Raw genomic sequence first — 15,210 nt, forward strand, 5'->3', positions numbered from 1 at the left:
TATTTCTTCTTACCTCATTCTTTCAGATTGAAAGTGTTCTGCTAAGGCCAGGCACTCATATTCTGTGTTTCTAGAAACACTTTGAATCTGGTGATAAGAACAAGGTAGACTCTAACAGTTCAGAAACAGACTCTAACAGAAAAAGAGGCTATAAGACTTCTGTTTCTTTTGCTGGTTTGACTTCATAGACAGAAGCTTGAAGTTGGCTTGAAAAATGTTCATCTTGTTGGTTAGTAGCATGTCTTTATGCTCAGACAAGGCAATCAGTGAGGTCAAGACAAGTTGTAGATGCCAACATTGTACAGCTAAATTAATGTCAGACTCAAGAACTACGAATTAGAGGAAAGATTTTCACTTCTTAGAGCATCTACAGCCATTTTGTAGGTTAAAGACTGTCCTTTCTCTGTGAATACAGACACAATTTTAACAACAACAAAAAAAACCTCACCAAATACTGGTTTCTGGTTGGAAAAAGAAATTACGTATTCATTACTTCGTCTTCAACATCTGCTTTTGGAAGCAGGTTGTTTAGGGTCCATTTCTAGTATGTCAAAACACTGTATGAAATGCCAAATTAACCACAAACACAGTCATAATGAAACTAGGAAGTTGTCTTCACCAATAACAGCACATAGGCCCTTACCTATCATTTTTTATTTTCATACATCAGAAAAAATACTATCCCGATATGCTCGAGGCAGACAGCTGCTTCTCATCTCTATCTCCAGACAGAAGACAACACATTTTCCATCTTGGCATTTAGGGGATGTCAGAGCACCTTATCGTCTATCCAGCAGCTGTGGGATAAGAAAGGGACCCGTTTTCAAAGCTGCATGGAAATATGCCATATTCTGGGTACTAGCATAATGCAAATGCAATGTTTAGTAGCTAAAGAACGTGACTTGCTACCGTGGCCACCGTGCAGCACAGATAGGGACACCTTAGGTTCAAAATTCATTTCAAATGTGCAACAAGAATGGGTTTTATCCCACTCCAGGGGAATGGCAGATTAGGTGAGGCATCAGCTCAGGATCTGGAAGAGGAGAAGGACGTGGGCAGAAGGAAGCAAATGAAAAGTAGAGGGAAGTTGTTAGTACGTTTTTCTCAAAGAGGATTGTAACAGTTGTGAGTAAGTCCCATTCAGGACATAAGTACTCCACTGCCTAGCACAGCAGGCTGCATCCCTGAGCCTTATCCCTGCTGGCCTCTCAGCTTGCAGAGCTTAGGTGGTCACAGCGGTATTCACCGTCTAATCTTCTCATTGCCTTTGCAGAAACCCTTGTTCTTTAGCAGGCACCAGTGCTTCACTCCACACCGGGAGTGATTTCATCCTTCCCACACAGCCTTCTTGTTCTTGGTCAGAAACAACAGATTTTGCCTAAAACACCTTAGAAGCCTTGAGACAGGTCTGAGCAAAAGCTCCTGGTACAGCTGCAAAGCAAGGGAAAAAGGTTACACTGTAGGGGAGAAGGAGGGGGTTTATGTTGTGAAAAAAAAAAAAAGATAAGTGCTTTGAAATGTTTATCATAGTTTATATGAACATCAAGTCACAATTTAGAGTCTCCTTTACAGGTTTTTGACTTGACAATTTGGCAAAAGTAGTCAGAAGACTGTTTGAACTCTTTCCTTAATAACAAAAGATTAATTACTGTGATTTTCTCATACATTACATAGTTTTGCACATCTTTGATTCGCTAGGGGTTGGTTTATTTCCAATGCCTCACTTAGTTCTTATTGAAGCTGACTTCAGCAGAGTTACTTAGAACAGCATGAAGCTTTTGACACCCTTTTGTCTTTCTGTTCTGCTCTTTTACAGTACCTCATACTGAGTGAAACTGGGGATAGGATCCTCATGTGATGTAAGTTATCAGCATCATTTTATTTGGAAATGTTTACTTTGTGATTGCTATTCATTCTTTTTGATCTTTTTACGCATCTATAACCACAGGGCTGGGATTTATAAGATGGGACTCCCTCTGTCGTTCTGTGGGATTTTTTGCTCTGCAGGCAGTCTGTAGCTTTGAAGGACTTCAGATCTTGAGTAAAATGAGTTCACTGATGTGTCCCAGGAGAGACTGTTGACTCATCTTGTAAATGCAATTTTATGACAATGGATTGTATTCTGAGTTCATGTTTATGCACCATATGGTATGTTGTCAAGTTTCATTGTATTTATGAAGATCTCAATAAAATATAGTAAAAATAAAAATACATATTCAGGCCCAGTCTGTTTTCAAGAACCATAAGAAATGCCTCTAGATTTTTCCTTTTAATGTAAACTTGCTCAGTAAGTATAATAGATAATAATAACAGTAGGACTGCTCTAGGCCAGAGATAAAATGTAAGAAGTTCTGGAAGTAGTACAAAAACACTTAGGACTATAATCCAACAGCCCAATTAGAAGTAACTAACAGGTACTGCAAGCGTTAGGATTTCTAAAACAAGACAAGCATTGCTTAAATTGCTCAAGAGATTTTAGATCATCCTCCCTAGTGGAGCCTCCATCCCCAGGGGCTAGTGGTAGGCACCTATTGTGAGTTGTCTGCCTCATGTAGGATACAGCCTGTACTTTCTTACCAGACTGGTGCTCCTGTGGGATTATTGCAAAAGCATTTTATAACAAAGCTGTAAGCAACTAAGAGTACGGAAAGGCTAAGAAGTAATATGTGAAAACAGAAAAGAAAAATTAATTTAATTGGGGAGGAGGGGTAAAAAACTGCACACTGCTCACATTCCCACCTTGTATTTAAAATATGACAAGAAATTCAAGGAATAAAGTAAATCGCTCACTTAGAGCATTCCTTTCACTCAAATTTAATTTCTTCCTACTGTGTTCATTACTGAGTTGTTTGGTTACTTTTAATAGAATAGTGGAGGAAAACACTTTAAATGTGTCATTAAACATAGAAATAATTTTCCATTAACATATTCCTAGTGCATTGTATGGGCCTCTAAGAAACATTTCTGTGTGTGTATATATATACACACATAAGAAATATCACATGTTTTTGTGTATTTATGTACAGAAATAGTGTAGAGAGTTCAAAAGTGATTGCCCTGTTCTTCCCCACTTCCTCAGTGTAATATGTCTCCTGCAAATGCCTCTGCTCAGACGATGTGCCTGTATGGAATCCAGTAAGGTCTTCAACATTCTGCACGAGTTCTGGGTCCACACAGCAAAAATACACTGGAAGGAGCAGGCATAAAAGATGTAAGGATGTAATTAATTTTATGAATGCAAATATTCTCCTGACTTTCTGGGAGACCGCTTGCTCAACATGATAAATACACTAAGCATGTGTATAAACCTTTTCAAGTCTGAGCTTTTTGACTATAAAATCCTTGGTGTTTATGTAAATATGTAATGAGCACAATACATTTAAATCCCAATGGAACTCTCTGGATGCCCATATGGTCATCCAAATTATTAATATTTTTATCCTTTGCTTGGAAGTGCTGTTCTTTTCAAAATTAACAAGATAAATGGGTCACTTGTGAGAAATGCTAGGATTTGGTTCTAGCAGATATTTCTTTTTGCTTTTCATCTTTGCCTAGGATTAGATATTCAATTAAGAACAGTTTAATTATGGTACAAATGGGGAGGGGTGTCTTTAAAATTGGAGCATGAAGAGTATCTCACACTTAGAATATATCTACTTTAATTCTTAATATAAGCTAAAATAGAAATTTGTATTTGCAGTTGTGGAAAGTGCATTATTGTGAGTCGTTTTTGTAGAACAATTAGGTAGTTCCTTTGTACCATGCATAGACCACCCACTGCACAGAGCTCAATCAGATGTTCGCAGGTCTTTATAAAGCAAAAAGCCATATTTGTAACTGTTGAGTGACAAGAAAAAACATTTTCAACAATGTTTGCAAGGCAAGAACGGAAAAAGTAACCTAAACAACAGAGTTGGTTATCAAATACTCATCACAAAAGCAGGGGCAAGAAACATATTCACTTTGGGTCAGGGATCTAAACTGCACAGATGCAGCTAGGCCTATTACAATGGGGTACTCAGCAGTGAGTAACAAACTGCGTTCTGAAACATTTAAATTGTTCTTGAAAAATAAAATACCCTCTGCAGTAATCCCACAGGTTTTGGTCATGCAGTCTTCCTGGGCTCAATAATCTTTTTGTGGGAGCAAGAAAAACAAGATTTCCCTCCCTTCAGTGCCTTCAAATACTTTAAACATCTCCATGCTAAGCCATGAATCATGTTTCTACAATGTATTTCTTATAACAAGCAGAGACTCATCAATTCAATCTTTGCAGATGTCCTTAAGAAATTGTTTTGGAGGGCTCCAAGAAACTTGCATTAAGAGAACATTAAAGGTTCAATTCTGCATCATTCGGTCATGCCAACAAGTGCCTTCCTGTATGACTGGTCTCTCTGATCTCCCGGCAAGGAACTACCCAGCCTGGGGCAGAAGAACAGACTCTGCCTCAAAGCATATGTCATTAATCTGCAGCAAAAACCACTAAGGTCCATTTGAGGCTAGTGATCCCACCAGACTAGCACATTCAAAGCATATGGCTATCATCCTAACCAACTGCTGTGTGCACAGTCTAAGTCACCCCATACTCATCCATCTTCACTCAGCTGGTGAAGATTCATCTGCATGAATCCTCTGAAAGACTCAGTTGGCCATGACCTTAGCTGTAGCTGAGCTGTTATTTGTGCCACCACGCAATTCAAGCCCTAAATATACTTGAGTGCCTTCTATATTGCAGAGAAATACCTTGGTTGACCAGCAGGCCTTGCAGATCCAGATGCCAGTAGTACACATCTGAGACTGATGAAGCTGCAGGAGTGGAGCCCGAGAGAGATCAGCAACATTGCAGGCCAGAAGTTAACAAAGGAGGTTTTCATTCTTTTGATGGCAGGTGGTGACCTGAGACAGAAAAAAAATTTCCTTCTCCTTCAGTCTCAGAGACAGCAGAGCCATTCTTAATAAATCATTGTTATTAATAGTAGGAAATTACTTTTAGGGAAGATGTGACAAGTTTGAGCCTGATTGCTCACAGTTTCCAAAAGTCATGAGACATCAGAAATCCTGGTATCAATATAAAAAAAAAAAATTGTGTGCCACCTCACCACTAGTACTTCCTTCCATTCTTACAAAAATATATGACTGTGTCACCATAGGCTGGCATTAAATGGAGAGATTACTGATACTTAGGGAAGAAACATCATTTTACAAGACTTGACTTTATGGCAAGTTTCCTGATAGTTGCTATAGTCCAAAATGCAATTGTATTGGAAATAGGTAACAATTTTAGGGATGTTGCTTCTAGGAGCCACCAAGTTGCACACTATTTTCAAGAAAGATTCCTCGTGGAGCTGCACTATGATGCCAAGTGACATTCAAATGACAAAAGCTATTATCACATAAAGCCTGGAGTATGTATGACCCTATTCTCGACCTTTATTTCACTGCTTCCACTTACTTTGCTTTCTGATGATATAACTGACGTGCAGAAAAAACACCTTGATGATCGGATTTCTTTTATTATTTCCTTATTACAGGTATACTGGTAACTCTTCAAGTTTATTTAACCATATCTTCATGCTGCCTTGCCTGAGTGCTATTGATCCTTGATGGCTGAACTTACTTGCAGGAGACACCTGGCGGCACTAGTTTTTAATTCATAGTTTGGGAGTACCAACACAATTCTCATTGCAACAGGAATGGTCCATCGTGTTGTGTCACCTCTTCTGTCGTGTGGCCAAAAATGTAACTGACTTATATAGTAAGAGGAAATTCTCAAAGTAGAGACTCCAGGCTGTACGTTAGCAGCTGCTGCTGTTTTCCCTTCCTGTTGGTGCATGGCAGAAGCAGTGCTGGGTTCCCTCAAGTCATGTTGAGGGGTGGTAGGAGGCCATTTTCCACATTTACTTGCCAGCAAAACATAGGTTGTTAATAATGTCCCCTTGGCTTGCTGAGAAAAACTTGCTATTGACAACACAGAATCATATAGTCATAGAATCATGGAATAATTTGGGTTGGAAGGGACCTTTAAAGGTCATTGAGTCCAACTCCCCTGCAATGAGCAAGGCCATCTTCAACTAGATCAGGTTTCTCAGAGCCCTGTCCAACCTCACCTTGAATGTTTCCAGGGATGGGGCATCTACCACCTCTCTAGGCAACTTGTTCCACCGTTTCACAGCTCTCATTATAGTTTCTTCCTTATATCTAGCCTGATCTACCTTCTTTTAGTGTAAAACCATTACGCCCTGTTCTATCACAATAGACCCTGCTAAAAAAAAAAATCTACTTCCAACTTTCTTATAAGTCCTCTTAAAATATTGAAAGGCTCTAATAAAGTGTCCCCAGAACATTTTCTTCTCCAGGCTGAACAAGCTCAACTCTCTCAGTCTGTCCTCAATAGGTGTTCCATACCTCTGATCATCTTTGTGGCCCCCCTCTGGACTTGCTCCAACAGGCCCATGTCTTTCCTGTGGTGAAGATTCCAGAACTGAACGCAGTACTCCAGGTGAGGTCTCACAGAGTGGAGTAGAGGGGCAGAATCACCTCCCTCGACCTATTGGCTATGCTTCTTTTGATGCGCCCCAGGATATGGTTGGCCTTATGGGCTGTGAGCAAATAGTGTCAGCTCATGTCCAGAGCAAGGTGGACATACCTTGTGTGAAGAGGACTTTAGCCTCTTTTCCCCAGTGTAAATGTATACTAGCTAGTGAGAGTTAAAGGCTCATGGGACAGAGAGGCAAGCACTGAGTGCACAGCTCTTGGACTCCTTTTAGTATGGGTATCCAGCAAGCTGAGCATCATCCCTGCCTCTCACAGCTGGCAGCTTCTTCATGAAGTGATAGACACACAGAGATTACTCTGGTCCTTGTGGGCTTATGCTGCTTAGATAAATCCTTATTCTTTGGTTTTGTAGAAAATAAGCCCTAGCACATTACATAGCCAATGTTTAACCACCCGGCAGTTCTGTGCATCGCTTGGTTTGGAAGAGATTTACCATGTTCTACAGTTTTTTTACCATATGCTTACAGTTTGTCCTTTCTTTGTTGTACCTCTTGAGCTTTAGGTTGTAAACTTTTTAACATAAAGGACCTGTTAGTTGTTCACTACACGTAACAAATGTATAAATTAGCAGCACTGTGTAGTCATATTCCTTCTGGGCTTTATACTTGGAAACACTATTTTATGTAGAAATTTGTCTAAGACACATAGTTATTTTGTCTTTACTTCCCTTGTGGACATCTATTCCAGATTTAAACTGCCTTTTTCAGATTTCAGCCAACTTCTGGATTAAATTCTGAATATCTGTTTCAGTAGATTTCTAAGTGTACCCAGTCCTCCAGTTGTACCAGCTTGGATGCCGGGGAATTTTCAAACACTCTCTTCTTCTCTGTTGAAAACTTCACATTGTCTCAGTCCTCACTTCAAAATATTATCATGCAACTCTTTAAAATATTGTTTTATGATTTGGAAACCTTACAAGAATTTCAATTAGAACTATTTGACAGACATCTCCTGATAAATTTTATTTCCACAGGATAAAACAATTAATTCAGCCTAAAGACATAAGTATAGAACAGCAATAAAGTGTGAAATATTTGCTTAAGCCTCAGAGCCCCATACACCTTTCCTAATAAGTCTGTTTGACCTGAAAAGAGAAAGAAGAGTTCTTAAAAAGAACAGTAAAATTACTAACTTAAGTGCAGCACCACGCCAGTAAACTCAGCAAAATGGCAAAGGAAAGGTTTGGTGCAATCGATAGTCTGCACTGAGGTCGCCAACTAAACTGACTTCATGACAACAAAAGACCTTAGACTGATGAGAAAGTGTCCTCTGATAGAGGTCAGCATTCCTCTGCCTAAACAGGTCTTTCAGGCTTGCAGAAGAAAAAATGTGTTAGCTTGACTTGCTTGGACATATCACACAATAGCTTGTGACTGCCAGCACTGTGAAACCTTTTGTGGGTTATAAAATGATTAACTGACCATTCAAATTCTAGAAATGTTGCATTTGTAGCAGAAATCAGCTCCTCAGAGAGAAGGCAGCAGAGTGTGAAGCCTGAATTCAAGCAACAGGGAAGCTGAAAGAATAATTAAAATGAGAAATAAATTGAAGGTGCTAGAAATTATGTTCAAGGTTTGACGTATAGCAATAATATCTGTATTAATGTAGATTGGCATGCCTGCATGTGTGTGTAGTGGCAATGACATAGTTTCCAAACAGAAAGAAAAAGATGGTTGCCAAAAAGTATTCAGTAGCAATTATAATTTTCCAGAGTGAACTGTTTTTAAGTATTCTCTAAGGACTTCTGGTCATAAATATTTCTAAAGAGTATGCCCTTGACTCTTGCCAATCAATACCATAAAGCAATACTAAGCTAAATTAGCAAAGTAGAGAACTCTCACTTATTGACTAAACTCTGACAGTTCTTGTACCTAAGACTTCAGTTCTGCAGCTTGCATGGTAATAATATTCCTACTTTTAGAAGGTGTGCATCCTGATATTATATTTTTATGCAGAAGATTAATTATTTTAGAGCATATTTGCCCATTGAGGAAACTCTTACCTTGGGGAAAAAAATCCATTCTCCTATGAATTTCCTTTAAATTTACAGGAGACTGCCATTCTCAGAACCAGGATCTCTCTTGGACATTTCAACAAGATCTACTTTCTGCTCAAGGGACCTAAGCCACTCTTTTGACTTTTAAGTCAGGCCTCGCATACAGATGTGGACTTCAGGTAGAATGAGCAATGCAAAGAACTTGCTTGGACTTGGCGTGTCCTTGTATTTTTGGGGACTGATGGATCTTACTACAACTGTGCTGTCCGGAAGTGCCAGACCACTCACTGAAGGACAAGAAGACAACCTGTCGGACAAGCTACATCAGCGGATGAAACGGAGCTGGGTGTGGAACCAGTTCTTTGTTCTGGAGGAGTACACAGGAACTGATCCTCTCTACGTTGGGAAGGTAAGACCCACACCATGACAATATCTGGCAGGTTGTATACATATGTATATCTGTGAACTATGGTGAAATACTGGAAATTTCCCTATGTGCCTTTACCTTCTTCCTGGAAGTGAATTTATCCAGATTAATTTCACTTCTGCTCCCAAGAGCTTTTGAACAGTGTCACCTTCATTTTTGGAAGAATTTGTGTTTCAAGGGGCTGTTGATATATTTGCCTATTTCAAAGAGATCTGCTGCACCAATCGTCATGTATAATTGAGGTACTATTAGAAAATCTGCAGTGATCTTTCCAGGGACTCCTCCAATGTCAAGCAAACAAGGTTGTATTGACATATTAAGATGAGGAAAGAAAGGAAGAGTTCGTGATCATGCTTCCATCTGTAATCAAGTCCACAAGAAGCTGAAATTCACAATCAAATTAAATAGCTAGTTTCTCCTGAAAACTGTTGTTTCAATTTCTGTTTTTCTGCCGATCTCTAGGGTCAGACTATCTTCTTGCTCACCATAGCCTGACTGCCATTTAATTCTGTGCACTGCAGAGAAGATAATCCAGATCTAGAATGGTAGAGGGACATCTCATTAATTCCAACCATGAAGGGTCCTATTTTTGGATCCCATATACACCAAAAATCTATGAGTACAGATAAGTGTAAATGGATCCCTAAGCTCACCAGATCTACTTGATAGCGGTTTGCATTCACTTTTCTGTAGCTCCTTGAGGAACAGTCTGATAGAAATCAGACCAGTGATATCTGCTATCACAATTGGACTCACTATAGCAATTGTCCTCTTTCTGTTTTCTCACTGTTTTTTAAAGACCTGGATTGTTTAAAGTATTGACCCTGTTATTCAAATAGTTATGGTCAGCACCAAGTTTACTTCTAGTCTACACCAAGGTGACAAATGTGGAAAAAGTAGGGAGGAGGAGAGTTAAAGTGCTTACGTGTTTGAACAATACAATTAAGATTTTCCATGCCTAGACTATCATACACCTCTATGATGAATGCAGACTACATATAGGTAGAAGTGAAAAATTAAGAACTAAGAAAGTATGCCGGAAAACAATTCCTTCAGATTTTATTGCTTATTTTGACATGAAGACTCCTCCTTTCCTTCCAAGCTATCCATCTGCAGAAAGAAAGAAAAAAAGAATCACGTACCCGGAGGCTCATTTTGGACTTGTATTTATCATTCTACAACCCCATGGAGCTAAACTCTGCCCTCAGTTACACCAGTATAAATCAAAATGAATCCGCGGCTTCAGAAGACCTCCCTCTGATTTATCTCTATGTGACTGACAGCAAGATGTTCTTTCCTTCCTCCCACAGCAATAGCATTACTAGTGATTGCTTTCAAATGAGACCTCATTAGTCTTCATTCATCTCTGCACCGAGCTTTTCAGCTCTTGATATCTCTATTGATTAAAGAAATTAATATTTGGTTTCATGCAATTCCCAGCTTTGGAACGAGGGCCAGTCTTTACTTGATACACTGAATGTTATCTGAAATGACTCCAGATTTGCACTGTGAGCTGAATTTCAGCTAAAACAAGTATTAGAAGAAACTGACTCACCTGTGGCTTAGACTTGATTGTGCCATAAACAGCACAAAAAATTGGCGTAGTCAGTGATTCTCTTGAGCTTGCTGCTGCTTAGCTCTGCTGAACAGGAGAAAGAAGAGATTACTCTTAATGGTCTGTGTCCACCTCACAAATGCCCAATCTGCCATGAATGACCTCTCTCCAGGACCACCTACATCACGGCTGTGTTAACATAAGAGTGCACAAGGGCTAATTAGCTCCCACGGTTAATAGGGCCAATTAGTCCCATGCACTGCTGAGTTGACATGGCTAAATCATTCTGAAGGCCTCCTAGTTCTACACTGCCCTGTGTAGACCAGACACAAGGCGACTCTGCTGTCAAAATGGGCCTCTTGGGGCCGAACATTTCATCTTCTCCCTTACCTGAACTGAGTGCAAAGCAACCAGCCAAGCAGTGGGATGAATGCAATAGGAGCTTCCGTGAGGGAACGGCTTCCCTTTGTCTCATACAGCCCATGGCAAAGGCTCTCAAAAGAAGCTGTGACCTCCCACGATTCATCACCCCACCTGCTTTCCTGCTGCCTGTGTCTTATGTATTCTTAGGAAAGAGGTCAGCAGGGAATAGACTGTTTCAGGCCAAGTCATCCAAGGCTGGCTCAGAAATAGCTCTGGAAGGGCTTGCACAGTGTGGAGTGAAGGTGCAGAAGGACTTCCAGCCCTCCAAACAGCCCTGGGTCCCATGCCTGGCCAGGCAGAGCCTCTTCTAACTGATAACCCATGATACTCTGAAACATCCTGCTAGCCAGGTCTTGCTTTCATCCATCTGGTCTCTCCAAGCCTGTGTCAGAAGGAGAAAGAGTATCGATCATAGATCCACTCTAATGGTTTCCCATAAGACAGGGCCTCTTCTGATGGTCTCGTACAACTGTTTCTGGTTAGCTATGTAGTATGACTGGAGGAGCTCAAAAAGCACCTTAACTTGAACAATAAATATAGACTTGCCTATTATAATTTTCAAGGCTGCTATTAAAATGTACTTTCCTATGTAACTGTAAGGCAAGGTGAAAAATATCTTCTTGAAAGGGAAATTAAAAGAAACTTCCTGAGGTGAATTCAGTACAATTTTTGCTTTTCTCCAGTGCTCATGGTCCTAATTTAAAGTATTTTAGCTTCAGAGGGTTCCTGACCCCGTCACAGATAAATACGAGTCTTCAGTTTTTGTGGAGGTAGCCATTACTGGCTAATAGAATGAACTAGGGAAACCAAAGCCCCCATATTTACTACAGCAAGTATCTTCTGCATTCATACAGAAGCGCAAATTGCATCAGTAATTGAACTAGGGACAGACTTCACCACTTTGCCATGTCATGTTAGAGACTCCCTAATCCTGTTTGAAAGGAGAGAGGCATTTGAACTACTGCAGCTGGATGAGTGAATAAAACGCATCCTTTCAACAGACCATCACTGCAGATCACCCAAATTCACTCATGCATCCTCACAAAAAAAAAACTGCAGGTGCTACCTCCCTGGAGGTAGAAAAGGAGGGCACATCAAGGATGAAGTCACAGCCCAGTTAGCAGAGCTGCAAGAGTTCTCCTCTGAGCTGCTCTCGGCAGCACCACCCTCTTCCACATGCCCTTTGTCAGGAAATGTGTTGTTCACATGCAGCTGTAGCCTCCTTAATCTTTTGTACTGTCCTCATCAAAATAAGCAACCCACATTGACACAGTTAACAATTTCTCAGGAGTTAGTGGTTTTATTATTCCCATAGTCCATTCCTTAATCTAGAAAAAAGAGTACAAAATAATTCCTCATGCTTCTGCCAGCCACATGGCAGCACAATTTATTCCACCGACCATAAACTAGAGCCAACTGAAAACTGGATCCCCTTTCCAACACAGTGACTTCTACATACACCCCAAACTGCAGCATCCTGATACTGCATTTGTCATTGCAATACTGACAGCTTCAGTCCCTTCAGACACCAAATTCTTTCAGATTTGTTGCAGTCTGGAAGTATTAAGTCTTTTATGCTGTATTTTGCTTTGTCTAGAAAGAACAGGTTATACGAGAAGTGGCAAAATTGCTGCTAGTATTTCTTACTGCCTGGCCTTGATTGAGACCTAATGCTTTTAACAAATCATGGTTAGACAGAGATCCTCATGTACTCCCAAATTCTTATTAGTGTGCAATATTCATTCCTTGTTTGCTCCCTGAACAACTGCATTCTTTCCAAACAGATTTTTGGACAGAAGATGTAATTTAATCCATAAGTTTTATTCAGAATCTACTTCTAAGTCCTTTTAATTTTCCAGAACATCTTCTAATATTTCAAAAGATGCTGTCACCTTTCCCTTTCCCTTTTCCTTTTTGTCTTCATTTTCAATTTGCTTTGTCTTCGCTTCTTTCTTTTACATTTTTTTCCTTTGCCTTTTCTTTCATTTAGACTTCGATGTCTTCATTATTTTTCTGTCTTTTTTCTTACGTAATGAGGACTTGTTGATGTTCCAAAATACATTTTCTTCCATCAGGCCCAGCTCTAACTCCCCAATAAGGTCTAACAGCTGTATCTGTCTCAGCAGCTGAATTCTCTCACTGATGCACTAAAACAAATGCTCAAGATGTAGCTTAGTGGTTCAAATTGGTTCTGAACCAATTTGAAAAGCTATAATAGTGTCCTCCTTCTGGAGGTATCCTGTTTACTACTTCATAATCTCTGAGTTATGCATGTTTAGGGTAAATAAGGACAACCACTGTTTTTTTTTCAAATTAATCACAAGATGGTGTTTCCTGAAGATACGCCAGTTTGCAGTCCTGGCACCTGCATGTGAATTAATACATATGGCAGTCATCTAAATTTAACTGTTTGCCACTGCCAAATTTTTCTGGGCTTGATCTTCCTCCATTCAGCCGATATATCCCCTGGGAGCTGCCAACATGCTGCCAAAGGACCAGTGTCTCTCAGGTGCAGTAATCACTGCAGACACCAGTGGCAAAGCAGTGAGATGAACTATCAATGAATGACCTGGCAAATTAGTTGTCACAATCTACATCTTTAAGAGCAGTGCTACTGTGGCAGATGAGTACCTGCACTTAACATTCATTTGTCCCAGCAACTAGTAAGAGTCGGTGGGCCACCTACATACAGACCCGTCTGTAGGGTGAACCATACCATGGAAACCAGTACAGATTCCACCTCACTTGAAATCAGTCTTACCCTAAAATCAGGAGGAGGCCCAAGTTTGTGTAGGTCATGCAGCATTCTGAGAGGTTTGTAGGGAAAACCACCTACAGATAACAAGCATCTTCCAAACAGACACTTCTCCAGGGCAAATGGTCTTTCAGCTCTCAAGTCAATGGGACTATGTGCCCTAAAACAGCTGAAGAGTTGGTCCACTGGCATTAGAAATGTTTAGGTCAGATAAGATAATTTGTCCACATCTCTGTAAAACATTTTTCTCTGTGATAAATTTTTTTGAATTCTTTCTTCAAATCCTACAAATCCTGCTTTCATATATCCAGTTTATTATTCCAAAATTTTTCTCTCCAGTGCAAACATTTACTTATGTTGGGCCACATCCTCCACAATTATCCCCATATGTCCTTTAAGCTCACCAGAGCATTAAACATACACTTCATTCTGACCATGTTTCTTGAGATAATTAGCTCATATATGCATTTAAAAATTTGCTTAGCTGAATCTCGCCCACTTTGACCACTTTTTTTTTTAATCTATTCCTTACTCATCTCTCAAAATGATAATCACATTGGAAAATGGTATTCACACTTGAGCCATTCTTGAAAATCCCATTTTGATTATTGCATCTCAAGCCTATTGCCCTCCTGTCTTTTGGGACCAAACCAATACCATCTCTGGGTATTGATCTTTATGCTCTATTCCTCAAAACACAGAAATATGAACATACTCTTAAGGATCTTCATAGCGTGAGTGAAATTTAGTGATTTGTTTGTCTTTTAACAGTCATTCCAGCATTTCCTGCAAACCAGGTATTTAACAGAATGGTAGTCCCCAGGATAATTTGTTTCTCTGTTTTAGATGATAATTACCACTGCATTTACTTTTCTTCTGTTCTGTTGTATTCACAACTATCTGTGGCTGCTCAGAACTAATTAGCAGTCATGCAATAAATCCTTTTGCTAATTCCCTAGAAAACCTGGGATGCCTCTCATCCCTATAGCCTGCCATGGACACAAATCAAACGTTCCTCACAGCTTACCTTACCTACTGTTGTAAAGGTACAGCCTGATTTTTATTGCTAAAATTTAGGGGAAAAAGATTAAATATTTCTGATTCGTGACAGTTACTGAGTAGTTCTCCTATCCTACTTTCCCCTTGATCCCAAACAGTTTTACCTCATCTGCCCCAACATTATGCTAACCCTGGAATATTTTACTCCTCTTAAGCCAGACAAGCAAGCACACTGCAGCTTTGCTGACCTCACCTTATCCCAAGCCTGGCAGTGAATCCTTCTCAACAGCCACTGCAAACAGGCAAAATATAATTCTAGTGCTGATTGAGATTTCAAAAAGACACAGAGCCTATTCCTGTTTGGGTATCTGTGCCTTTTCTTTTGGCATAGCTCTGAGTACAGAAATGGGAAGACAGGGGAGGGCTTTTAATCACAACTCTGTGATAAAGACTACTGAGTGTTTGCCTCTTTCAGCAAAACAAGTTCTTTAAAACCAGCT

At 39.9% G+C, this 15,210-nt stretch overlaps 1 protein-coding gene across 5 annotated transcripts in view; it reads left to right on the forward strand.

Moving 5' to 3' along the window:
• CDH20 (cadherin 20) overlaps positions 1-15,210 on the forward strand; it is a 119,367-nt gene that overhangs the window by 74,165 nt on the left and 29,992 nt on the right. Inside the window, exons 2-4 of one of the 5 annotated variants that reach the window (XM_054060054.1) lie at positions 1,817-1,859; positions 3,080-3,211; positions 8,606-8,960. In XM_054060054.1, coding sequence (XP_053916029.1) covers positions 8,718-8,960 — 243 coding nt within the window. In that variant the 5' untranslated portion in view covers positions 1,817-1,859; positions 3,080-3,211; positions 8,606-8,717. Of the gene's footprint in view, positions 1-1,816; positions 1,860-3,079; positions 3,212-6,380; positions 6,500-8,605; positions 8,961-15,210 lie in introns of all 5 variants that reach the window. The other 4 variants (XM_054060053.1, XM_054060052.1, XM_054060051.1 and 1 more) reach the window with 4 other exon arrangements.

Source organism: Cuculus canorus, chromosome 2 (assembly GCF_017976375.1).
Source record: "Cuculus canorus isolate bCucCan1 chromosome 2, bCucCan1.pri, whole genome shotgun sequence".
Classification (NCBI taxonomy): Eukaryota; Metazoa; Chordata; class Aves; order Cuculiformes; family Cuculidae; genus Cuculus; species Cuculus canorus.